A 26,615-nucleotide genomic window follows, 5' to 3' on the forward strand; every position below is an offset into this window, starting at 1 on the left:
GGAACACACACGTACAGAAAACACACTGGGGCACTTCAGGAAATCTTTGCAATGTGACACCAGGGAGTTTCTCAGGTGCAGTTGTGCTTACACATAGATCTTAGAGTGTCTCTTTCCCTTATCGCTATGTGCTAGCCTGGATTTATGGCTTTTCTTAGGAGGCTGATGAAGTCTCTCAGGTTTCTTGGCAAAACCAAATGAATAAACATTAAAAAAAAAAAGGTTTCCTTTTTATTTTACTGTCTCATTCAGAGCAGATTAGAATTTTGTGCTGCTAAGACCTCTAGTGTTCAGATTAATCCAGCAGTGACCAAATCCTTTGGGCAAGACTGACTCCATGTTTAACAAAAGAGATACTGACTATCATCTTAGAACATTCCTTATCTTCTGTTACAATTTAAAACTTTACAGTTTTAAAGAAAATGCTTCAGTTAAATGAGTAGAGCAAAGCAGAGTTACGTGCAGAGTGTTGGGAGCTCAGCCCCTCTGAGCTGGAAGCATCAGACAGCAGCTGTGATCCCTGGAGCACAAAGTTACATCACAGCTGCTGCACAGTGCTCCATGAAAATGCTCACCTTGAAAGGAGAGGGGACAGGGAGTGGGGGGATATAAGTTGCTGTGCTTTCAGGCTGAAAAAGAGACACATTTTTTATAGCCACATTCTCCACCCATGAAAATTAATTCTTGTTCATTGGGATGACCTGCTAGCATATTAAAATAAAAAAAGCCCGTGGTGCAAGTGGGGTATGACCTGTATAGGGATTTGGAAATAATTAAAGTTGTTAATGAAATGTCCCTTTCTGATTACTGTTCTTTTAAATATAGGTTAATCCCAGTTAGCATACCTCTTTTTATAGAGGCTGTCTTTGCCAGAAAATATTGTACTGATACTTTACTGGGACTTCTCAAAGGTTGTCCAGCTTTCCAATATTAGAAATGCTAAATCATGCAGACTGAATTAATTTAAAACTAGGAACAGCTATCCCATTATTTTAGGATGTGAATCTGAAGACTTGGCAGTTACACTGATAGCTCCTAACATCTTTGATTTGTGTGCTAGTTACTGGTGTGGGGTTTTCCTTTCAGAGTGTGGATATTAACTGCTAGCAGAAGTAATTTAATAACCTGCTCTGAACAGGTAAAACCCCTATTCTGGTGTTTCAGTGTCAAATGGATGCTACCCCCAGTCCATGGCACTTGAGATGCCAAGCATCAAATTGGTGTGAGGGAGGAGGGGAGAAAACTCAGCTCCTAATGTTTTTCATGAATGAGTTTAAAGACTCAATGTACACTATCACTCAGTAATACTCCACTCTCTATTTCAAAGCTTTCATAGTAGCAGTATGTCATTTTGAGAGCATTTAAAATCCTTGATATATTCTAGTCTTAGCCTCAAGAAGTCAAAGGTCTGAGAGGTTTGAAGTGCATCTACTGTGTTAAAAGCCTGTTATCTAACCTCCCCACAGCAGGTTGTTCTTCTAAAGCCTTGTTCCAGTCAAATAAGTTTTTTGTGTGTATGTGACACAAACAGACACAGCCTGTAGAATATAGTAGAGGTTTAATTGATATCCTCTGGAGATGGAGAATCGGCTGAAAAGGCACAGATCCAAACACAGCAGGGGGCCAGTCTGCCTGCAAGCCAATTCTCAAGCTTTGGGCAAGCTAATTTGGGCAGAGTGAAATACCAACATATTATTCATGGAAATAAGACCAATTAACAGGCAAAGCTTATGATTCAAAGAACCTAGTGCAGGACTTGCCATAAGGTTTTCTGTTCCCTCTTGTCCTCCAGCCTGGCCGCCTTCTTGTCAGGGAAAACCAGAGCTGATAAAAAGGTGTTTCTTGTAGGTCTGGAAAGGGATGAAAGCCCGAGTTTTGTCTTCAAGGTATCAAACACCTATGGTCTGAAGGTGTTTGTTACGACTGTTGTGCCATGAGGTGCCAAGGCATTTCCTTTGTCCTTTTCCAAGTTTTTCCTTATTCCAAGTTTTTCTTTCTTCCACCCTGGCCACAAGCTCTTCCACTCTTGCTGTCAAGTAGCACACTCCTGCAGTGATAGAGAGACACTGGCACATCTTGGTTTCTGTTCTGCCCCGCTGTATCACATCTTCATACCCCTTAAATCCCAAGGACTGCAAGATTCTTTCCACTCCACAACAGCATATTTTGATGGGGTTTCTCCAGCTTGGTCTCCTGCCTAGATACTCACTGCGTCTACTGGCCAAGCCATTTGGAGTGCTGACAAAATGTCTGCCCAGACTTCTGCTGAGGAATGTGCATATGCATATGAGGGTGATGAATAATGCATCTTTACATGCACGGAGTTTGGTGTGCAAGTGAGGCTGAATGCTTGGCTGAGTGCAAATGAAGGAGGACTCCTTTGAAAAGCAGCATCGTTTGGCTAAGTGAATTTAAAAGATAAAAATGTGATGGCAGTACAGCAAAGCTGCAGCTTTGAGAAGTGGATAATATTCAGAATAAATATTACAGTTCTGAATAATATTTTGGAAAGACCAGAATTCAGGGCAGATTGAAGCAAAGGTGGTTGAGAAAAACAGCACAAGCCATTTAAGCAATATCAGGTTAGAGATACAGCAAGATATGTGAGTGTGCACTTACACTTCTGCAGTCCTTCGTGCATTCCCCGCTTTTCTGCTTTTCCTTTTGCTGCTGCAGTTAGACTTCAGAACCTGACCTGAAACAAGATTCTTCTTGTATGCTCCTAGCAGCTGTTTTGAACACATCTTTCATTATCTTTTCCTTGTTTGAAACTTGGTAAGTTCTGACTTGCCAGCGAAGGATACCCTCCCTGCCCCCCACTTTCCCCCGGTTAGTTTGTAGGGGATGTCCCTCCTTGGGAAGGATTGCCTGCGCAACTCCATTTCTGCAATTCAGGGGGAGCAGTGGAAGTGGCCTTCCCCATGCTGACTCACTGCTTTAGTTTTCCTTTTGAACTTTCCTTTTAGCACAGCCATGAGATAGTTCAGTGAGCTACTGCTTTCTTACAGTTTAATAATTCAAAAATGAAGCCAGAATGCATATACGAGATGGGGAAAAAATAGGAAATAAGCTTGCTTCCATGGCTTTTTTTTTCCATAGGAAAGAAAAATATAAGAAAATCAGGACAAATTCTAGACTTCCTGATTTTTTTTTCCTGAAGTGCCAAGTCAGTAGAATTTAAAGAATTTAATTTCAATGTGGCTGTTCTCAGCTGTGGCAGATAGTTAAGAAGTGTTTCTTAAAGCATAATGGTTAAAGCATAATAGTTATACCTTCACTATACTAATTTCAACAGGGTTTTAAACATGCTTCAATAGTTACAGCATAACTAAAATTGGAGAAAGGAAAGGAAAACCCAACCCCCAGAGCAGTTATTTCTTAGTTTCAGGTGTGCACTTTTGAATTCAGATTCTTACCTGAATTGGTTTGAACCTGGCAGTCACACACCACTCTCTGGAGTGGCAGCCACATGAGTGCTCTTTGGTGCTTCAAAGCAGAAAAAGGAATAGATTCACAAAACAAAGCCCCAACGCTTTTGTGTCTGGTGCTTGGGCACTGGCTGAAAAGTGACACTAAGTCACTATGTACTAGTGTTCACTTGCTTTAGGAGATGAAACCTCATCGGTAATTAATGACAACGTCCATAATTTAGCATTACTTTAAATAACTCTACATTTTATCTGGCACAGCACAAGGGAAGGCTGCAAAGCGCTATTTCTGCCATCATGTCTGTTTCCCAGGAAACCTGCTTTAACAGCTTCTTTGTTCTTTAGAACAAAGAATTTGTCGGGTTTTAGGTGGGTTTAAAGGAATTTGTGTCAGATGATTTGGCACTGAAAGAAAAATGCAGATGCTTCTGAATATCAGTATCCATTAAGAGGGACTGTGAAGAATATTTTTAGTGTAGGTTCAGTTGCAAAAACAAAAAGTGGAATTGCTTTTGGGTTTTTTGTAAGGCGTTTTTATACAGCCTAAGATCTAAATGCACCTGCCTGATTTTGTAATCAGGTTGGACATTATTTAAATAGCATTATTAGTGAAAAATTAATGCAGTAATAAACTAATTTCAGCAACTTTAAGGGATTGTTCAGGTTCATCCTTGGTACTTTCATTCATTTGTATTTCATTGTATTAGGGACAAACACTACTGAGTATTTTTTATTCTGTAATCAACTGTTGGGTGCTGCACAGAAAGCAGGAACCACAGATATCACAAATCTCTTACAATTTCTTGATAGAGGTCGGTGCTCTTATCTTCCTGGATAAATTCCTAGCCAATGCAGAACAGCTTCTTGGCCGTTGCAGTTGTGTAACTTTATTTGTTTTTAAATTTTAACTTGTGAACATTCTCCTGATCAAAACTCCTGGGCTGGAACAGTGAGTAACCATCGTCTTTGCAATAACACATGCTCATGAGGGTAAGAGAGGTCTTACACAGTAGAAGATGTTCCAGATTAATCTAATACCAAAATAAAATTAATTTGGGAATGACTGAGAGAAGGTTCAGTGCAAAGCTGATAAGTAACATGTCTGGAAGTTCATATGTTTGTATTATTTCATTCTGAAGTTAGGATACAGTTCCCCAAAAAAGTGAGATTTTTTTGAAGACTCTGCCAGCATTTCATCCTCATTTGAAACAAGAAACTGAATGATGGCACCATCTAGAGAAAAGCTTTCCATTTCTGGATCTCTTCCTGAAATCCGCACAGGCCGGGTCATGGCAGGAACATTGCTCCTGCCATGCTGCAGTCTGACAGGTGTCAGCAAAGCTGAACTCTAAAGCTGATTAAACTGGAAGTGAAAACACTGATTTTCCTATTGCATTTGGGCTTTATGTTGTTTGTACAGGCAGCAAGTTGGTCACATTTAAGTGAGCTCTTCCAGGCAACACTAGAGCACATCCTTAAGCAATCCTTGGAGGTGATCCTGTCTGCACTGTGAAGTACTGACATTCTGGGTAAACAGTGTAGGAAGTAGTAAAGCCATTGGACAGTATTGCTAAGGTGCACTGTAACAGCTAGTGAGGATGTGCAGCCAGTTGTAACTCACTTTGATGGTAAAAAGCTTAATTTTTAAACTCTGCAGATGTACCTGCTCTTTCTCGGAAAAAGTTAACGATTCCTGTTTAGATGAATATAGACAGCCTTGAGTTATATGGTAACAAACCTGAAAACCTTGCTTTGCTGAAAGCTTGTCTGTTCCTTTTGCTTGCCCCAACTATGTCAATTGGCTTCATAATAAATATTGTGCTTCTGTACTGAGCTCGTCTTGCTTTGATCTTCAGACCAGCATGGCTTCTGAAGCAACTGATATTAAAGGACTGTTTACCTCAAAGGGATCTGTCTTTAAAATGATTGTACTTTACTTTTAAACTCAAAACTTGCAATGCTGATGCTGAAATGAAGAATTACATTCTTTTAGAAGGCAGGAAATAGCAGAGAGCATTGTTGGGAGTATTCTTTCCTCCAGAGCATTGAACATCTGTGTTCAGTGGTGGTTGTACTGAGAACATACTTGTGCCTTGTAACGAACATTTAAAATTGCTTTATGCAGATTAAGACTATTATGGCATGTTGTATTTGAAGTTTTTTATAAGAGTATGAATTCTGTATGCCACAATTCCATTGGCTGTCTCTTCCTGCTCTACACTCAAAATGTCTCAATCTTGGCATAGTCTCTGTGGGTAAAAAGACTTATTTTTTTTCAGGTCAGGATATTGCCAGCATACTTCCTCCTGCAGCAGACCAGCAATGGGGTACTTTTTAACATACAGTTGAATGCTGCAGTCCTATTTTGTGTCCATCGCATCCATTGAATTCTATGTCCTTGCTGTGATGGAGGCTCAGACTAGGTGCCTCACAGCGGGACACTGACAAGAAGCAACCTTTCAAGGAACAAAAGCAAAGAATTATAATTTTAAGATGCTACCAAGTGACAATGATGTCCTAATTCTAGAGAGCTAATGGTTGGTTTGTGCACTGAATAAGGAGAATTTATGTCACTTTAGAAAGTTTAAGCTATATTGGGAAGATAATGGGGTATTGCAGTGAGACTGCATTTTTCTCTGTAGATGGTTCAAAACCCTGTTTGTAGTTCTGTCAGGAACATGGTTTTGCTGTTTTTTAGGAGCAGATGTATTGGTAAAATGCACTGTGGTAATTCTATACTTTGTACCTTGCTATATGCTTCTCACTAAACAGCCCAGCTATGTTGGTGAGGTGGGTCCTCCAGGTCGCAGCTCTTTGGACAGTGTGGAGATGGCATATGCTCGTCAGGTGAGTGGAAGTGAAAAAACTTTGTTAAACACTCTTCTGCATGGAGAGAGAGGGGGAAAATAAAGATTTGAGCTTCGTGTAAAAGAAGATATAGTAGGTAGAACATGAAAATATCTGCCTAGAGATAAAATGCAATTGGCAAACACATAAATCTTGCATGATGTTCTTAGAAATATACTCACCTGTTTGCTATAGGATATTTTTTGTCAAAAAGAGATCCTGAGCAACATATATGGCTGTAGAAAGCATTTATGCTTGTAAAGTAAACTGAAATTCTAAGTTTTCAAAAGCAGTAATTCTTTTAGGATTTGTCAATGCTTAATTGTATACATATGAAGGCTTTATATTCCCATTTTCTTCATATGTGGATGATCATTTTTCTTGTGTATGTGTGTAGGAAAAATATGCTGAAGTGTTAATCCTGATGTTTGTCAAATTATATCCTATTTTAATGACATCGCTTGTGAGAAGCTTTAGTGCATCAGCTATGAATTATTATGCCTGGTAACATTAGACTCCCTCGGAAAATTTTCAGGGAAAACTGATAAACCTTTACATAACCAATTTGTTACTTTTGTTATTTGAGATTATCTGTTTACCAGCACTGTTGAGAACAAAATTATAGAAAAGGACTTGATGTTTCAAAATGGAATATGTGAAACGACATAGACAAAATGTTGCCTAATTTGCACACAATTACTGTTATTGTGTGCTTTGGCTCAGTCTGTGCCGAGGCAGAGAGCAGCTTGTGCATCTGTTTTCCTACATCTGCATTCAGTTATGGTAACTGGGAAGAAACTAATGGCAAAAGGTGCACGGTTGTGCTGATAAAGTGTACATTTGATTTAGTGGCTGTTACAAACTAAATTAACAAACTATTATCTTCTGTAATATACCCACGGTAAAGGTCTTCCTTAAATCATAATTGCATCTGTGTTTTGAGGCCATCAGTGCTGGTTTTCTGAATACAGGAAGTCCAATCTCTCTAGCAGTCCTGGCTCTGGGGTAGCTGTGGAGTCACCGTGGCCCATGGGCCCTTGTCAGGGTCATGGGCTGTGCACAGACTGCTGCAAAGTGCCCTGGAAATGTGGTGTTTGTGGCCAGCCTTCTGCTGCCAAAACACTTGGTGCAGTCACCATGTGCTCCCACCAAGGGCTCCTGAGAAACTCTGGCTGAGCTGTCCTTATGTCAGCCTGCCTCAGTTCAAGAATAACCAAGTGTCAGCAGTCTGTGTGAGGCTCCTGTGGCTTCAGTGGGCAGTTGGGAGACCTGGAGGTCACGCAGGAGACCTGGAGATTCATGCTGCTTCAGTTTATCAGCAGCCGTGAAGTGTGTTTTAATTACACTGAAGTGATTAATTGTTCTTCGTGGATAGTTCAGACTGTCTCACAGGAACATGGTGACATCCACGGACATGATTTCACTGATGCTGCATTCTCTTTGCAGTCCTGAGCTCTACATCTTGTCTGCACCCTGGGCGTGTTGTAGTAGAGCGTGCCAAAGGGAGTTAAAGTACAATGGCGTTGTTTTTCTAGCACTGAGAATTATTATTTTTGGACATAGTGGAAGGTCTTTCGATTGAGAGTAGAATAAACAATAGTAGACGAAGCTCAGTTAAGATCAAGAGTTAAAACAGGGAGGTGTGTGTATATGTTGAAGGGCAGGCTCTGAAGGGTCAGATTTCTGTTCATTTGCCTATGTCAGATTTCTCTGAATACTGCCACAAACCAGCAAAATCCTGTTTCTTTCACATCAGCAGGTAGGAGGCTGCCATGCAGGGGAATATCACAGCCATCCACTTGTCAAGTCACTTCTGAATCTTTGTCCTCCAGCAATTAGCTGCAATTAGTCTAACAGGGCATTCAGCACAGTGCTCTGCCATTCGGAGCCCCTGAACAGCTGGGCTGCTGCCGGCCTTCAGGCAGGCCTGGGGCTTTGAGGAGTTGTGGAGGCTTGGGTGATGCTGACGCATGTTCCTCTACCATTGGATTGGAAGTGGCTGATGTGGGAGGAAAGCAAAGGGACTTGCTGGGAACACTGTTTTTGAAGCCTGGTTCAGATTTTGCTGCTGTGGCTAGGGAGGGAACAGAGCATAATATGTATTGTTAAACATGCTTACTTTAATTATGTTTTAGATTTATATTTATAACGAGAAGATAGTGAATGGACATCTGCAGCCTAACCTGGTGGACCTTTGTGCTGCTACCGCAGGCCTGGATGATAAGGTACTGCCAGTGAGTTAACATGAGGAGATGTATTTAAGCTGTTTTCAGGCTGTGATTAACAGCATGCTTACGTTGGAGGAAAAAATACTGATATTGCCAAAAAAATTGCATGGCTCCACAGAAAACACAGAGGCAATACCAGAATTTTCTCCAGTACAGCAGGCCCCACCTGCAATGAAGTTGGTCATGGTGAAAATTTCTTAACACAGCGAAAAAGAAACGAACCTGGTGTTCCATCATAAGTGATAAGCTGTTGAGGGAAAAATTGCTTTTAATTTTAAATAGATTCTGTTGTGTTTGGCTTACAAAATGTGGTCTCTTAATGTCCTTTGGAGGTATTTAGTTGTAGATAAAGGGTCCTCAATCAGACTCTGCTAGACCTGAAATAGGCTCCCATAGCAAAGCATAAAACCCCTAGGATTGACTTTAAATTAATGATCTGTCTACTTTTCTTTTTTTCCTCTTCCTTTAATTGTGTTGCCTTGATCCACCCCAAAAAAATAAAACAAATGCACAAACCTTGGAGAAATGTCTGAAGGAGAATACTGCAGGAGGGTCAAGCTATGAAAAAACTTGTGCAAATGGGGAGAGCAAAAAACTGCTCAGAAGCTGAGGGGCAAACGCTTCAATCAGATCTGAATTACAGATGTGTGCATCTTTGCTCTGAACAGCTTTGTTTGTTTTGCAAGGGGCAGCACGGGGAGTTTCAGTGTTCTTACTGCTTTGAAGCACCGAGATCAAAGAGCTGCCCTTGCCCAAGTGAACAGTGTTAGTTCTCAGTATTTTGCTATTTCAGCAGGGACGCCCTAGTCCTGTAGACACTGATACGATCTTGCATCCTTGTAAACAAGCAGATCTGGATGGTTTTCAACCTTTATTTGTAACTGAGCCTTTGTCCAAGTGATCAGTGTCCTTTTGATGCTTCTTATCTCAGCTGATCGCACAGCTTTCCAGCAGCAGCCAGAGCCATTGCTTACATGGAAAGCTGATGGTGCTGTGGTATTTATTAAGTGGGAAATGTGAACTAGAAATGAGCAAGAGACTGATTACCAAGTACCCAGCCTAGTTTTGGAAATAGTTGCCAATTCTTGGGAACAACTGCAGGTACAACATTTATAGCCATCTTCTCCCACAAGAATTATGCAAAAAAGCCTGTGAAATTTGAATTCCGCGGGACAGAAGCAGATTTCCTTCGTGACTGTGTCCACTATCTCCGTTACAAATCTATACTGACATTACTCTTGTGTTCTTACGCTTTTCTTAAGCATCAAAACACCATGTAGCTCAAAACAGTGTTGCTTGTTCATCTCTGTACTAATCGCTGAGGCATGGAATGACTTGTTTATAGAACATCTCCGAGATGTGGGCCATGGTGAAACAAATGACCGACGTCACTCTGGTTCCTGCCAGTGATGCCCTGAAAGTCCGGACCAACATGGAGGTGCGCATGGAGTTCGTGAGGCACGCTCTGCACTACCTGGAGGAAAGGTAAGATGGGTGCTCTGGGTACAGCTTAATAGAGTTCCCTAATGATAAGCCAGAATGAGTTTGTACTGCACATAAAGAGTCAGCTACCTTGTGCTGCTCACAGACATGTCTCTTGCCTGTCTTTTTTACTGTGCAGGGCTTAGAGCAGCCACTTAAATGTAAAACTGTTTTAGTTTAACAGTGTTCTAGTTAAAAAGGCCTTGAATCTGTGGGGAGGTTGTTTAGAAGATGCAAAGACTTATTCTTTCTTCTATGTTGCTTATAAATATTCTATATATGCATGGTGATATGTGAAGGTTTTTCACTTGTGGAAAGTGATCTATTTCCCTTCTGCAAAAGAATATCCTCTTTTCTATATGCTCCCTTTCTGATTGCTAGCTGCTGTCAGCAGCCTGTGAGGACAGCATGGGGACAAACCTGGTGCAGTGAGTCAAGTTCTGATCATGCCATTTCTACACTGAAAAGTTTTTGGAGAATGTGAAGAAGCTGAAGTTGAGACATGCAGCAGTGATTTTCAGACTGTAGAAAGTGGTTTGCTGTGTGTATTAGCAAGTACCATGGGGACCTAAGCTCCTTGACCGATGAAGTTCTCAGAGAACTGCAAGCTGTGAAGCTGCCCAAAGCCAAATGCCCGTTCACTTCACACGTGGATATTGCAGTGTCTCTTTTCTAGCAGCTGCAATGTGATACCAGCAGGTTCTTCCAGCCCATGCAAGCAATAACTGCAGGGTAGCACATGGGCATTTGTTAGGAACATAGAGATGCCATCGGAGCACAGAAAGCGCTGCTCTCTGACGCAGCACTCTGGGAAGAGATGCCTTCAACTCCTGGCACAGCCTCTTCTTGGCCGTGACAGTTGGTTGTCACACCTCATCAGCACTCAGTGTCACCCGGGGGTGGTGGCGGCTGCTGCCTGTGCACAGAGGAACTGACACATCGGAAGGATCTTCTGTTCCCAGCTCCTCGGTCTCAGCAGAGTGCGATGAGCCAGTGACTCTTAGCCTGATTTGCCACATATCCAACTTGCTAAATTTTCACAGTGCCATTAACTGCTAACTGAAGTTAGGAATTAGTTATACGTGGTACTTCCCCAATGCTCCCAGCTGTGGAGATTAGGGCCTCTCAGGCTTGATTTTTTTTTTTTTTTTTAATTAAAAGCCTGCCCATACGCTGTGCCTTGCTTCATAGCTTTTCTTTCCTAGTGGGAATTGGCTAATACTGGAGTGTTTCCATGCCTCGCCAGCCCCTCACTCATATATGGAAGAGATGTAATGCCACTCACAGCTGTTCATGCATTAGTTCCTTTGGAACAACTGTGATCTTAAGCCCTGAGGAGCATGCACTTGCCTCAGCCATAATTCTAGTTACCAAGATAGCACTCTGATACTTGCTTACACAGTCTTTCAGATTTATAGTCTGATGGTGCACAAGTCTAGCATGTGCTGCAGAGAAGGAAAAAGAACTTAATGTCATTTATTGATGCTGCTTACATAGGTCTTCCTTCAGTGTACAAATTTTTGAGACTCCTGCTTCAAAACATGAGTATTTGTTAAATTGATCTGCCTTGATTATATGCTTTGATGTGTTATTATAAAAGGTGTTCTTAAAGCTGCCTTTACCAGTTATATTTCTCTAAATTCCCTTTTTCTCTGGGATTTCCTTCAGGTAAGTCCATAGCCCTAGGGCTGATATTTTTCCACAGGGCAGGGGGGAGGGACAAACACTTCTGTGGTATTTAATTGTTCTTTCGTGATAGGATTGAGAGTTAAAGTATTAAGATGGAAAGGCTTTTTGCCAGTTATGTAATTGAGCTTAACTTTGTACTACAAGAATTTAATAAGAGGAACTTCATAATAGAGAGTTGAACTTGGAGTAGTCCAGCACAGACTCAAAACATGGTATCTTCTGAGACTGCTAAATACAAGGATCTTCTTAAATTGACTGAAAATTTGCCTCATTTTGTTGTAATGATAATGTTTGAACATTGAGTTAATTTGCTTTAAATTGGTAATTCTGTCAGATCTGAAAGGCAGTGGATGTTTTTGTGGCAGATGTATCTCAGTCTGTTCATGTTTGTTTTGCTTGTGTTGTTTTTCAGTTACAAAAATTACACTTTTGTGACAGTGTTTGGGAACTTGCACCAGGCTCAGCTGGGTGGAGTCCCAGGGACCTACCAACTGGTCCGCAGCTTCTTGAACATCAAACTCCCGGCGTCTGTCCCTGGTCTCCAGGTATGTCCAGCCAGCACAGTCAGCGACCGAGCTAAAATGATAACACAAATCTTTTTGCCCCAGTACAGAGGGGAAACCAGTGCAGCCTCCAGTGGCTTTTCTATTGTTTAAGCTGCTTTTAGGGCAGCAGACTCTTACTCCTTCTTTAGAATTTTTCACTAGGAAAATGGGAGATGGCAGACAAAATCACTCCTGAGTTCAGACCTAGTCCCAAAGTATGGTTGGGTGCTCAGTAGCTTGAGTTCTAAATTCTAGAAATTATGGTGTCTTCTGGTGGTCATCTTAGAAATCAACAAGCAAAAATTAAAATGCATTATGAAGGTTCAAAAAGCAGTAACTTAACCTCCCTGATTTGTTTTTTCTCTTTTTTTACATTTATTGTAAGATGGTGAAACCAGTTTTTTAATCATCAAATGTGTAATGAATTCATCTGAGTGGTAGCCTGAGCCTTTTATTTAGGAATCTGGGTAAAACCCTTCTTACCTGCATGAAGTAGAAAGTGCATCGCTGTGCATCTACAGAATTATCAGATAGGCAGTCTGGGTTGAAAAATTAAATCTAAAAGTTAAATGAAGAAATAATAAATGATGACATTGGAGGGCACACAGCTAAGTCTAGCTGTTTCTTCCTTACCTGCTGAGATCAGCGATTAGTTTAATATCTTTCTGTTTCAGTAAAAATGTTTTTAATACCTCGATGGCCTAATCCAAATCCATCTGCTGTGGGTGGGGAGGATACCATACGCTGATTCTGGGATTCTCAGAACCTCCCTCCAAACTGAAATCTGGGCAAGCAGAAGAGAACCACACCTTTCATTGCTGAGATGTGCAGAGCTTTCCCAGGACTTAGCCCTCATGACCTCTGGCTTTTGTAACAAACAGAATTTTTTACCAAAATCAGAGTGTGGGTATAAGGGCAGAAATAATGAATAAGGCAAATGATAAAGAGAAATCATTCAAATATGTTGCTTTTATGAAAATAGGTATGTCCTACTTTCTTTTCAGGATGGTGAGGTGGAAGGGCATCCTGTGTGGGCGCTGATTTACTACTGCATGCGCTGTGGAGATCTGACTGCAGCCATGCATGTGGTGAAACGGGCACAGCACCAACTGGGAGAGTTCAAAACCTGGTTCCAAGAGTACATGCACAGTAAAGACAGAAGGTAATTGGGAACTAGGAAGGATCTTTGCAATCTACTACTGTGGAGTAGTGAAATAATCAGTGGCTTGGTACAAGAAGCTCAGGTCTCTTCTGGTGGTGATTGCTGCCTGATGTTTATATTACCTACCTAAATTACATGTAGAAGTTTGCATATTTAATTTGTGGCTTTGAAGTCAAGAAATCTCAACAGGGAAAGAGTTGTTTGAAAATATTCAAAAATTTACATTTCAAAAATAATACAGTGTGGTGTAGCTTTACTTTTTTACAAAAGGATAAGCCTGGTATAACAGTGGGATATGGCATGTAGTAGATCAGATTTAATCTGCTGTCCCAAGTCCTCTATCTTTTTATTTCCCCCGTTGCTTATTTTAGCTGAATTTCCTTTGGGGAACACTTTTTACTACACCTGTTTTCATAAGAATGCTACACAGGAAATGCAAGCAGTGTTTGTTAGAGGCCTTTAGAGGCCTCGCTCTCACATCTTTCTTGTGTTTATTCTCCTCTTCCAGTTTTTGCTGTCCAGCACTAGACAGAGGCCATTGGCCAAACTGCTGCTGATGTGATTGCAAAGTGGTTGAGTTAGTGCACGTACTCTGAACTCTACAGTGGTTTTCTTTTCTATCTTTCCACTTGCAATGAATTAAAAAATAAAAAACAACAAAAACCCAACAAACAAACCAACGAAATATGACTAACCAAGCTAAGAAAATAAGCTGAAAGGATACAAATCCGAGTGCCATTTACCAAGTATTGTATGCCATGGTATTCTTCTATAAATCAACCTGTTTTGTAGAGAGTAGCTAGGAGTCCTCATTATATCAAGGTTGTTGCAGAAACCTCATTGAAGGTTCTGTCAGTGTTTTCATTACAAACACTTGTATGAGATACAACATAATTGATTTATTTTGGTTTTGTTACAGCTCTGAAAAAGTGTTCTGCCTACGGATTTGACAAACAATGCCTTAGTCTGGGAGAACACTTGATTAAATTCTGTAAAATTCTCAACAAGAGGTCACAAGAAAAAAAGAATGACAAAGAACATTATGACAGTGTTTAATAATGGTGAAAGTGTCTCTCCTAAAAGATCTCATAGTACAATGACCTGCTCACTTGTTAGTTACTAACACAAAGACTTCCAAAGATGTTGTGAGCTCTTTTTTTCTGAAGTGATGCAATAGCAGTCTCAGACAAAAATAGCTCATCTGCCACAGTATTAATGTACCCCTAAAGAGACTGTCATATGTGTTTTCTTCCCCTGCAGTGAGCATTTGAAGATCATCCTCCATAACATTAATTATGGGTTTAAATTCATGTGTGCAAAATTTTTACCTACAGATATGAACAGGAAGTGCAAGAAATATTGGCTAGTGCTTACTGTTATTATGCCTTTGCTGTGGATATGCATCAATTTACATTGATTTGTATCCAGGTTTCCTCATACAGGGAAAATGGGTTTCATGTCTTTTCCTTCAATCTTTTCTTTTCCTTAGACTGTCTCCTGCCACAGAAAATAAACTGCGTCTTCATTACAGACGAGCTCTGAGAAATAACACTGACCCCTACAAAAGGGCTGTTTATTGTATTATTGGACGTTGTGACATTACAGACAACCAGAGCGAAGTTGCTGATAAAACAGAAGATTATCTTTGGCTAAAAGTAAGTCTGGTGTTGGGGTTGTGGTGTTTGGTTTTTCTTTTTTTAAGAAGAGTCTAAATGGTACCACATTTCTCCACTGCTTTGCTACCCTTCCTACTTCTAGATCTGGTGTGTTGCATCAATGCAGTGCATGTGACTTGACCTTGAAGATAATGTAAGGCTGGGAACCTGAATCCCAGGGCTGTTCCGTTACCCTCTGTACTATCAGGTGTTAGTTTGGGTACAATTGTCTTTGGAACTGTCATGTTCTTCATTTGACACTGATCTTTGTCAGCTGTTTTTAGAAGTACTATTAGCTTGTTACAGTGAGGATTCCTTGAATTCTCCTTCCTGGGTGGATGGCTGAAATGTCAGTGTTAATTAACCAAAGACAATGGTGTCAATGTCTCTGAAGTCCTTACAGGTTTGGTGAGGGCATGATAGATACTGGTTGGTACCTGTTTCTCCCCTTTATCAGAAAAAGGGTGGTAGAATGATGGATTTGTTAACATTGTATTTGTGGCAAAAAATGCTGCTTGAGAGTATTCAGAGTCCCAGCATCAGAGTTTGCTGCCATGGACAGATATGGGTTATATCTGCAGGGATTTCAGCTGTTGCTGCATTAGGCATCTTTGCTTCCCAGCAGTGGATGGAGCTGATGTTGTGACTAGATGCAGTTTCTAGTTAGTTGGTCAAATCCTAGGAGGGGCTCAGATGGAATAAATATCTTCTAAGTGCATTGCTTGTGCAAGGGGAAATACCTGTGCTTCTCTTTTTTGGATGTGTTTTTTAGCTGAACCAGGTGTGTTTTGATGATGGTGGCACGAGCTCCCCACAGGACCGACTAACGTTATCACAGTTCCAGAAGCAGCTGCTGGAAGACTATGGTGAGAAACCACAGAGTGATGTCTTACTTGGGGCTCTGCTTTTCTGCTTAGGACACTTTCCAGTTGTTATTACACAAACCTCAGACTGCACAAAAACTCTACAGCTCTCCACTAGTGACAGGCATCTTTGGGGTGTCCATGGACAGTCTGCTTCCCTGGAGTCATGGCAGACTTCAGTAAGACATGATGAATGAGTCCCGTGTTTTCCCAGCAATCCAGAGGATTAATACTCATCTGTGAACAACACTGCTGCTGTTTCTCCTTTATCCATTAATTGTGGATTGCTTTCTCTCACCATAAATATGCAAAAGTCATTTAGCAGAACTTCCAGCTTTAGGAATACAGAACAGTAAAGCAGTCACTACCTGATGTAGGCATGTATTTCCAAGCTTTTCCTCTGTGTGCATCTGATGTTCATTTTTTTCCCTTAAATTAGTATTTCAAGCAAATTTCTGGGTACCCGAGTCACAGTTCCTTCCACTTCAGGATGTTTTAAGAACACCCACAGAATACATTTTCCTGTAGTCTCCCAATCAATTAAAATTAAGTCACTTGGAACTGTCCAAAACATACCGAATTTGATTCTCCACAGCCTTCCAGTTTGTAATATCACTCAGATAAAAATGTGTGGTAAAAAAATATAGTAAGCTACTGTTGGTGTCACTGAGTAGGAAAATCCAGGTTTTTAACATTATTTGTACCACTTGGCATAAGTATAACTGAAGACAAAAAGTTGTGGTCTTTAGAGAATCTGTTGCAGTCAGTCAGAGTTGATGGTTTGTTGTCTGAAAAGAACTTTTCTGAGTAACTGTTTATTCTGTTTCACTTTTTGAATATGTCTTTATGCTGTTATCTTTCCTGATAAATTTGCTGTGGAACAGTTGTTGGTGAGCTGCTGATGTGTAGTTAGGAATTCAGTTTTGTGTACTGTGTTTATTTCGGCTGGCACCTAATAAACAGTAACAATGCACTGTGACAGGAAGCATCCACTGTCAGTCATCTTTGATTGCAAAATCATGAAAATTATGTAAAAATGCTACATGTGTTGTGTTTTCTTTCAGGTGAATCACATTTTGCAGTGAACCAGCCACCTTTCCTCTACTTCCAAGTGTTGTTCTTGACAGCACAGTTTGAAGCTGCAATTGCTTTTCTTTTCCGGACAGAGCGCTTGCGCTGTCACGCTGTTCATGTTGCTTTGGTCCTGTTTGAGTTAAAATTGCTCCTGAAATCATCTGGGCAGAGTGCACAGCTATGTAAGTCCTATTTACTTTACAATAGGGGAATGTTTTCTTAGCTCTCAGAGTACCCTGTAGAAACTGCAGGTTTATGTGGTCGATTGAACAAGTAACATTTATCAGAACAATCTCATAAAAGTTAATTGTTTCAGTTGCACTAGAGCTCTGGATCATGGTCCTGACTAATTTGAGATGAAGATCAGAGTTTTCCTGGCATTCAATTCTCTGACAGTGTTGTTTCTGACATTGCAGTAAGCCATGAAGCTGGTGACCCTCCTGGTGTCAGACGTCTAAATTTTGTGCGGCTTTTGATGCTTTACACCCGTAAGTTTGAATCAACAGATCCAAGGGAAGCTCTGCAGTACTTTTACTTTCTCAGGTAGGAGCTAATATATGTCTTTAGATTTTCTCCTAGTTATTACTGCTTCATTATTCTTATCTGGAAAGTTCTCAGAAACAGGAATACCTTTCTCCTTCTCCTTCTTTTTTAGGAACGAGAAGGACAGCCAAGGAGAGAATATGTTCTTGCGTTGCGTTAGTGAAATAGTAATTGAAAGCAGAGAGGTATGTTTTGCCTTCCTCGGTTAAACTGAAATTAATTTCTTCATCTTTATTAGTCAGGACAGTCTTATAGTTGCTTACTCTTTCTGCCTGACACACACCTAGATGACAGAATGGCCTTATGTAATCATGTCTTTTTGCCTGTTAGTTACAAATACTTTGGACATTGGTCACTGTTTTTCATTCCATGTCTGCATCTTTGTGCTTAATAAATATGTTATGAAATATGTGCAATTCATCTCTCTATTTTTGTTTCCTTTTTTTTCTTACTTTGCATCTATGTGGATATAGTTTGATATGATTCTTGGAAAGCTGGAAAAAGATGGTAGTAGGAAGGTGAGTTCACAATTTATGTTTCTATTTTACATAAAATACAACCTACGTATGATTTCCAAAGTAGTTATGAGTAGTCTTGCTTCTCTTTGGTTTTGACTAGCCAAGTTATTACTGTGTTTGAATACATTGAAGTTTTCCAGGTATGAGATCCTTTTACAAAATAATTTATGACCTGCCCTAACAAAAGGCAGGTCAGGAACTGCAGGGCAAATTATGTCCCTCTAGACAACTGGTGTAACTGAAGAAGCAAATGGCATTGGGTAACTTGAGTGAGATCAGAATTTCATCTTCCCGCTAGGAAATGTAGTTTAGTTTAAGTGGGCGTGTGAGAGTGCTCTGTTAACTGAGGTGTGCATGTGAAAACTATCTATGACATCCTCATTCACCTCAGAAGAAATGTATCGCAGCTCTTGAAAGGTCCTTGTAACTAAAGGAGCAAGGGCTGTTGGACCACAAACATAGCCACAGCTGATCTGACCTTCATATAGGTGAGGACAAGTATTGCATCAAAGTTCAGCCATTTTTAGATGTGATGGACCTTACTGCCACTGTAAAAGCAGTTACCTAAAAGTAAAATGTAAGATTATGCAGTCAGAAGATAAAGGAAACCTTAAGGTTTTACCTGGAAAGAGGAGAGTGCATGCAAATGATGAAAATTTTAGATAATCAATGAAGTTTTTCTGTTTGCTGTGACAACTTTGGAAGATTTCTCTGTAAATCAGACTGCAGAATCATTTACATCTTAATTTTAAGATTGGGGGTCTTGCTGCTGTCAAAAATAGGGGGGGATGTTATTTCTCGCAGGAATTTCTTTTAGATGTCTTTATTTTGTCATTTCAAAACCAGTGAGATTGCATACAAAAGAGCAAGGTAACTTGATAATCTTTACAAATATTTTGTTGTTTTGTACTTTTTTTGGTGAGAAACCAGCAATTTGAAGTTTAAAATAATTTCTTCTAGATGATATAGTCTTATTTTTGTATCCTCAACTACAGTAATTTCCAGATATTCTTGAGTCTTTCACCTCTTTTATTCTACATGTTTATTATTTGTTTTAAAATTCTTGTTGCCCTTTCATTTATCTGTGTGAGATTTCACTCACAACCTGTCATGCCAATATAAACAAACTGCATCCCTGGAGCCCCTGGAATGCAATATGCTGAAGTCTTTTGTGTTTTCTTCTCTGTAATGTGTCATCAGCAATTAACAGATCAAACTCTTGAGTTATTTTATCTGGGTCATTTGGAATGAATTGGAAACCAAGGATATCTCAGTGTTGGCTCCATTTAGGAGAGAGTCCCTCTTGCAAGAGCTCGTTCTGTTTTTAATGTCTCACTTTTGCACATTCCCATGAAAATGTACAGGCCATTCTAATCATAAGCCAACATGTGAAATATTCATTGCCTTGACAGAATATTCTGGAGTGTTTGAGCCTTCTGATTCCTCTTTTCTCTTTTCATTTTTGTCTCACCTCTTTAGCCTGGAGTGATAGACAAGTTTACAAGTGACACAAAATCCATTATTAACAAAGTGGCTTCTGCAGCAGAAAATAAAGGATTGTTTGAAGAAGCTGCAAAACTCTATGACCTTGCAAAGGTATATGTCTAGTGTGCTGCCTTAAGTATGTACTTGGTTCACCTTTTTTCCTTCTAAACATTCTCCCTTGTGATTAGGAGGTTAAATTTCATCTTGGAGATTGAGTTGCCATTATTCAAGGAGCTTAGTTCTGCTGCTGGAAGAACAGAGCCATAGGCTGCATGAAGAGGTGTTTTAGTTAGCAAATCCAGATGGATTGCGCTCCAGGGATTCTGATTTAGGACATTGTTGCTCTTGATCAAGGTGCTCTTTTGAAGAGAGTGCTCCGCATGATTTAATTCTGTCTAGTGAAATTATTTACCTGGAATGTACTCTTCCAATTTCATAGATGTCGAACTGAAGTCTAAAATAGTTGGGCATTATACTGAGTACTCTTGTTTCCTTTTGAAATAAAAGTGGATACAACCATAACCACTGTTTTAGAGAAAAACTAGGGGGAAATGCTTTTTCTCATGACCCAGCAGCGTAATGTTGCTAATATGATCTTGACTCTTCATGGAGGGAAGTGGCTCTGGGCTTGCACTGAGCACCACTGCATGAGACTTTTCTGCTTTTTCAGTGAGATTAAACACCAAGTTCCATTGTGCTCCTTTTATTTGTGTACCTTTAATGCCAACAGAACCCTGACAAAGTTTTAGAGCTGATGAACAAGCTCCTTAGTCCAGTCGTTCCCCAGATCAGCACTCCCCAGTCAAACAAGGAGCGGTTGAAGAACATGGCCCATTCCATTGCTGAGAGGTAAGACTCAGGTAAGGGCAGGACTGGGTGATTCACCTCGACCTGACCTGGGACTGAACAGTGCTGTGGATATTAGTTCCTGACATTGTTTCTGCAGGCTGGACTGAGGCATCCACAGCAGTATAATTAGAAAGACAAAGAAGAGGTCAGAATTTACCCTGTCCTGCTCATGATGGCTTGCAGTACTGAAAACAAAAATCTTCAGGGGCAGGTCAGGTAAATTTGGCAAGAAGTTTTATCTGTAGGTGAATCAGGATTGCCAGCTGGAGATAGTCTGTTAAGGAGCAATAAATACCATGAATTGTATGTTTTATATTATTTTTAGAGCAAAATATTGTAACAGTCGCAGAGTCGTTGCGTGCAATTCGCTTGTTCAAAATAGTATTAAGAGAGAGCTACAAACCCAGTAATTCTGAGTTGTAACAATAGTTCAGTAGCTGTCTGAAAAGTGCTGCTTTAATGAAAGCTAAAAAGGAAGTATTTAAGATTAACTGTGTATGGCTAATGCAAGCAGTGGACGTCATTTCCACAGCCTGTTATATTAGCCAAGTACTGTGTGGTGTCCAGAAAAGAAAGGAAGCAACTAAAAAGAATGTCCCCTGCCATGTCTGTATACTAATTAGGGTATGTGCTTGAGAGACATCAGTGCTCAAGATTCATTAGCAGCTAGAAGTTAGGAATAACCTGATTCTGAAAGGCTGTATTTGCAAAATATGTCCATGATTTTTTAAAATTGTCACCTTTTGGTGCATCTTGTCACAGTGACTGCCAGGGCCAATTCCTGTATTTTGCTAGAGCAAAATGTGGATACCCGTGAGAAATGCCTTACTAGTCTTTATCAACCATTGAGCTGCAGAGAGAATAAAAATAAACCAAGCCCACTTGCTGGCACTTTGAAATTGGGAAGACAAATACAGAAATGTATTGATTTCCATCAGAGGCCTTTGCCTTTCTTCTTTTGACAAGTGGCATTTGCCAGTCACTGCTTCTAGTCAGCCTTTACTTCATTTAGCCAGGCTGGGATCAAGTGAAAATTGGTGCTGTATTGACTTAGTGAGAGACTGATTTGGTGGCAGACATTAAAGAGAATTAAATCTATGGCTTGAGTTAAAGCTTCAGCAAAGGCTGTAATGGGCTTTTTGGGTTTGCTACATGGTTTGGTCTGTCTGAAGGCACTAAGTACTACTGCGGAATAATGCCACTTCACAGCTGCAAACCTCAGCGATTGCAAAGCCAGAGCAGCTCTGACTAGCACATCTTCTTGCCAGTTAAATGTAAGACAGGGCTTTTCTTTGTGTACTGTCCTGATGAGTGCTGTGGGGGTGTAGCATTTCTCCTTTGTGTTCTTGTGATGCAGGGGAGACACCCAACAAGAAGGCCAAGAGGCTATTTGGTTTCTTCATCTGCAGCACCACTCCTGCTGTTAAACCTTGAGGAAGGAGCTTCTTTGTGCCCTCATGCAGTTAGGAGTGAGAGCAGGCAGCCTTCCAGTTCATCCCGTAGCCAGTGTAGCTCCCGAGAGCATGCAGGGCTCTTAATCCATCTTTAAGTCCTAACTTCTTGCCTGAAGCAGGCAGTTGTGCTGGAGGATTGTCTGCTGTAAAACAGCGTGTTAAACATGCTGGTACAGAGCTTGCTTGCAGGTCTCTGCTGCCTGGCACTGTTTCCCCATGAATGTGGGAAATGTCAATGTTTTAAAGGAAGCAAATGCTGGATTTGATGCAAAACTGGAAGTGATTAATAGTGTTTTTAAAAAGCCACAACCTGTGAAAATTCTGCCTCCTGGTTAAGGAAAGTGAAAGCTGTCCTTTGTTAAATGCCCTCTGTCCTTGAGTTTGATGTCTCCACTTCCAAGTATTGGAAGGGCACAGTTATAAATGGTTGCCATTTCGCACAATAAAATTGTAACACAATTTCTTTCAGGTACAAAGCACAGGGGATAAGTGCAAAGAAATCCATTGACTCCACATTCTACCTTCTGCTAGACTTAATCACATTTTTTGATGAATATCACGCTGGTCACGTTGACAGGGCCTTTGATGTAAGTTTCAAGATTTCTGTTTGAAGTGTAGCTTTCCTAATGCCCTTGAAAGCCCAGAATGTCTTAAATAACATCACTTTAAAAATTGTATTTAATGAGTTAGAAGGGACTGCAATGTTATAGGAATTTAGAAAGGTGTTTCTTCCCTGTTGTGCGATAAACAGGATGATCTTCCTGGAGCTATTTTGTAGACATTGAACAAAATATTCCTGTTGCTCAACAAAGTGAGGAGATAAACCAGTAAATGACAATGAAATTATTTCTCTTGAATGGAAACAGAACCATTTCATTAATACTTCAAAACCACACTTTATTAGTATATGGTACATAGAACACTGATTATCTGTCCTGATTCCTGCTTTACTTTTTGAAGATTATTGAACGCCTGAAGCTTGTACCTCTTAGCCAAGATTGCGTCAAGGAGAGAGTTGCTGCCTTCCGGAATTTCAGTGATGAAGTAAGTCATGTCTTGGCTTTAGCTTCCTAAAGCCTTTTGCTTTGTTAAAAGGATCTTAAAACCTTGTCATCTCATCATTTTTATTCTTTAGCAGAGAAAAAGGGTGAGATTATTTTGATTTCATGCAAGTAGACTCTTTGCTTGCAACTTTTTCTCCTTAATGCTGCTCTTTTGAGCGCTAGAATTCCCTACCCAGAAATCCTGTCTCCATTTTGAAGAGGGCATCTGCAGATCTGAGCCTCCCTGAACTTACTGAGTTTGATTAAAGAATTCAGAATGTTGAAAACTTTTAACTTGCTGGTGACTTAGTTCTTCCATGCTCTTAATGCTAACTAAGTATTTGTAGGGTGTTTGTTTCCTTCCCTCTAAATTACAGGAATTAATGGATTTGTGTATTATCAAATGAAGCATAGTGGAAAGCTGTTACTGCTCTTGAACTGTTTTAACTGGAGGGTGACACTTCTTTTTTAGGCAGTGGTTGTGTGTACTTGGGTGCTTTGTGTTTTATCTGACGTGCTGCTACCAAACATGAAGGTGCAGCCATTGGGCATGTCTGTCTCAAAGCTCTGGGTAGTGTTTCTGCTGGATGCAGCAGTCATAGCAGGGGTAACCATTACACATATGACTGTTACAGGAACCTGTATAGTAAGGCTAATGGTTCTGCCAACCTCCTTTTGCTGCATTGTGTCTTTTTCTTTCTCCTCTTTTGTGTAGATCAAACACAATTTATCTGAGGTCCTGCTTGCAACCATGAATATTTTATTCACCAAATATAAGAGGATGAAAGGCACAAGCCCAACCACTCCTGCCAGACCCCAGCGGGTAATGGAAGACAGAGATTCGGTAAGAATATAATCCTCACTGTCTGACAAGTCTTCCTATATCCTATTCTGCTGGTTTCAAGAGACTGGGCCTCAAGTAACTGTGAATCTCTAATGGTCTTGGTTTTGGCTTGCTCAGTTACTTAGAGTCTTGGACTACTGAGCTTGTCCAGTTACTTAGTCTCAAGGCTAGTCTCTGATGCCTTCAGCTTTGTGTAAAGAAAGGTTGGAGCTGGATGATCTTTAGGGTCCCTTTCAGCCTAAGCCATTCTGAGTCTATGATATTGCTTTAAATGATGTTGAGCTAATGGAGATACTGCACCTATATTCACCTCCTAGCAAGAGAAAACAAGTGTTCACTTTGTTTCTTAGTGGAATCTTCGATAGTAAAGCAAATGGGGACAGTGCAGTGTCTCTAGGATGGTTGATGCTGCTGCCTTGACAACTGAGTAGTTGCTTTTCAAGCACCTGATAGCTACTCCTTTCATATGAATAAGTGCCCATTTCTGGTGGGAAGGCCTTCCTTGACTCTTCCCCTCGGCTTGTGTTCTTGGGTGAAACACCAAGATGTTCAAGCACATCCCCTTGGTGAATGCCAGCATTGTTCTGCTGCCTCTGCAGAGGAGTGGGCAGCTTGCAGCAGTGCTTGGTCTGGCTGCTGTTGAAGCGCCTGACAACAGTGGGTCTGATTTCACTGCTCGAGCTGGTGCAGAGGCTTTTCCCTAAGCCACTGATGGGAGCCTCCACCTTCAGCAAGCTGCAGAATAGGTGGCATTTCAATGGCACAGCCAGATTTGTGAGCACCCACCTGCCAACATGGGGAGTTGAGCAGAAGGGTTCACAGCTTAACTCCAGTCAGGTCTGGTCTTGTAACTCTTAAGCTAAAGCTGCTGCAGGCACTTGGAAACCAAGGCCAAACCATTCATCCTGTCTTAACAGATCAGAAAACAAATATCAACTCCTTTTGAGAGTGAAAACCAACTTGGGCCATAGCCAGCTCTATTCCAGGCTTTAGTCAGCTGCAGAAGTGCCTTTGATCTGTAAATTGTAATATTGGTAAAAGTCTTAGTAGCATTTTTAAATTACATAGAAAAATAAAAGGCTCAGGTGATGGTACAGCTTTTGTCTTCGGGGCACAGCCTGTTGAGAGCTACAGGATCCTGCCTTAGAGTGGTGCTTGTACTCTAGATCAGCAGCACTGGAGAAGGATACATGCTGCTTGGACTTCTCCCACCTTAAACTCTGCATGTGTGAAGAAGTCCCTAACACAATCTGTTACCTGCTGTGTGTCTTCACAAGTTTGGCACTGAGCAAGCAGTGCCTTAGCTCCTTGCTTTCCAAGTGAGCTGTTTATTTTGGTTTTGGGATTTTAGTCTTATGCCTCATGTAGAAGGATTTACCATCTCCATAGGGGTGGAGTGCTGTCAGGTGTCGGCTCAGGATGAATACCATGGGCTGATTGGGGATGGGATTAGCAGCTTTGCTGGCAGAGGTTTATGTGGAAGGAAGCCACCATGATATTATATTATATCCACAGCGTGCTCAGTGTCAACTCCGCTTCATAAATGTGCTCTGCACTCTGGTGCTGTCACAGTTGTGGAGATGAACTGATGATGTACCTTGCTAAAAACCCTTGAAAGTTTTATTTTCCTCAGGCTTCAAGTTTTATTAATCAAGCTTCTGGCCTTGTGATGGGATCTCATGGCAGCAGGGTGTCAGTGATGTTGGGAGCACAGGGTTTCTGAGTCATGGATCTCTGGCTGCCATGTGCAGTACAAGCTGTGCTTAGCCATCAGAGGAGACAAGTGTCCGCTGCATCTGCTGTCAGGGAGGGGATGAGAAATCAGCTATGTGACTGGAGTGTCACAAGGGAGCATAAATCTGCTAATGTAGGATTAGCAAGAGAAAAATTCTACCGTCCTGTAACTCCCATCTGCCTAAAGATTGCATGTGCAATTACCAGACATGAGCATGGAAGGTAGGGTAAGAATGGCTTTAGCATGTGTTCCTCTTTTTTCTTACTCCGAGGAATTTCTTCCAAGACTGCAGGAGCAGGGAATCTAGATTGTTTCAGCTGGGAGGAAACTTAGGCAATTTTCATGGTGGGAAGAAATGAAGGCATTACAGGTGAGAGGAGAGAAGTGTTTCTTTAGCAAAATCTCATTCACCTGGACAGAGATGGCAGACATGAGCTTCAGCAGGCTGTGTGTGACAAGAATTTGTCTTCTGAACTTCCCTGGGAGAAGGGCAGCTTTTCCGTATTCTCTGGGGGAGCAAATTTATGGGGAAATCCAGTAGACAATGCAAGTGAAAATTTCCCTTTCTTTGAATAGGTCTTTGAAATCCGTGGCTTTTCTTTAGATCCATCAGAACAGGCAGATTCAGATCCCTCTGATCATGAGAAGAAAAGATAGTTGTTGTTTGTAACTTTGAGGCTTATTCCACATAGCAGGGAACGGTGTCCCCCAGAGAGGAACGCAGAGCTCTTGAATTTGCCCTCTGGTGCCAAGTACTGCTCTGCAACCACCCTGAGCGGGATCCTGCTGCCATGGGTGGGACTTTGGAAGGAACAGCACGGACCTGGCAGCAAGGACAGGATGGAGAGGAATAGTACTGCTGGAGCCCCCCCTGAACCCAGTAATGCTCTGTGCTAAACATCTCCTGTCTCACTTCAGAGATGGACTGGGCTTTATTTAGAAAAGATCAGGTTTGGGGTCAGAGCTGGCATTTCTGCATTATGTTTATTTCAGAATTAAGTCACCCAAGCTGTGTTTTGAGTATTTTTTCCTTTATGTATATAATTAATTCGTTTTGGGAATGAGCGAGTAAAGTCTTGTCCCACTTGGCCTGATCCATTTTGTCAGATTTCAGGCAGAGATTGCAGGGAGCCCAGCCTGCAGTGCTGGAAACCATGGCTGTGGTGACAGC

At 41.0% G+C, this 26,615-nt stretch overlaps 1 protein-coding gene across 1 annotated transcript in view; it reads left to right on the plus strand.

Annotated features, from left to right (window-relative positions):
• The window catches only part of NUP93 (nucleoporin 93), a gene marked incomplete at both ends in the record, with an annotated part of 72,478 nt that overhangs the window by 44,056 nt on the left and 1,807 nt on the right, over positions 1-26,615 (plus strand). Inside the window, 16 exons of the mRNA XM_082290018.1 lie at positions 6,201-6,275; positions 8,411-8,500; positions 9,849-9,988; positions 12,087-12,219; positions 13,224-13,381; positions 14,871-15,036; positions 15,809-15,902; positions 16,964-17,155; positions 17,390-17,516; positions 17,629-17,701; positions 17,990-18,034; positions 19,514-19,630; positions 20,250-20,368; positions 22,292-22,409; positions 22,783-22,866; positions 23,581-23,709. Of these exons, the coding sequence (XP_082146144.1) occupies positions 6,201-6,275; positions 8,411-8,500; positions 9,849-9,988; positions 12,087-12,219; positions 13,224-13,381; positions 14,871-15,036; positions 15,809-15,902; positions 16,964-17,155; positions 17,390-17,516; positions 17,629-17,701; positions 17,990-18,034; positions 19,514-19,630; positions 20,250-20,368; positions 22,292-22,409; positions 22,783-22,866; positions 23,581-23,709 (1,860 nt within the window). The remainder of the gene's footprint in view (positions 1-6,200; positions 6,276-8,410; positions 8,501-9,848; positions 9,989-12,086; positions 12,220-13,223; positions 13,382-14,870; positions 15,037-15,808; positions 15,903-16,963; positions 17,156-17,389; positions 17,517-17,628; positions 17,702-17,989; positions 18,035-19,513; positions 19,631-20,249; positions 20,369-22,291; positions 22,410-22,782; positions 22,867-23,580; positions 23,710-26,615) is intronic.

The sequence above is a fragment of the Coloeus monedula genome, assembly GCF_965178545.1.
Source record: "Coloeus monedula genome assembly, chromosome: 13".
Lineage (NCBI taxonomy): Eukaryota > Metazoa > Chordata > Aves > Passeriformes > Corvidae > Coloeus > Coloeus monedula.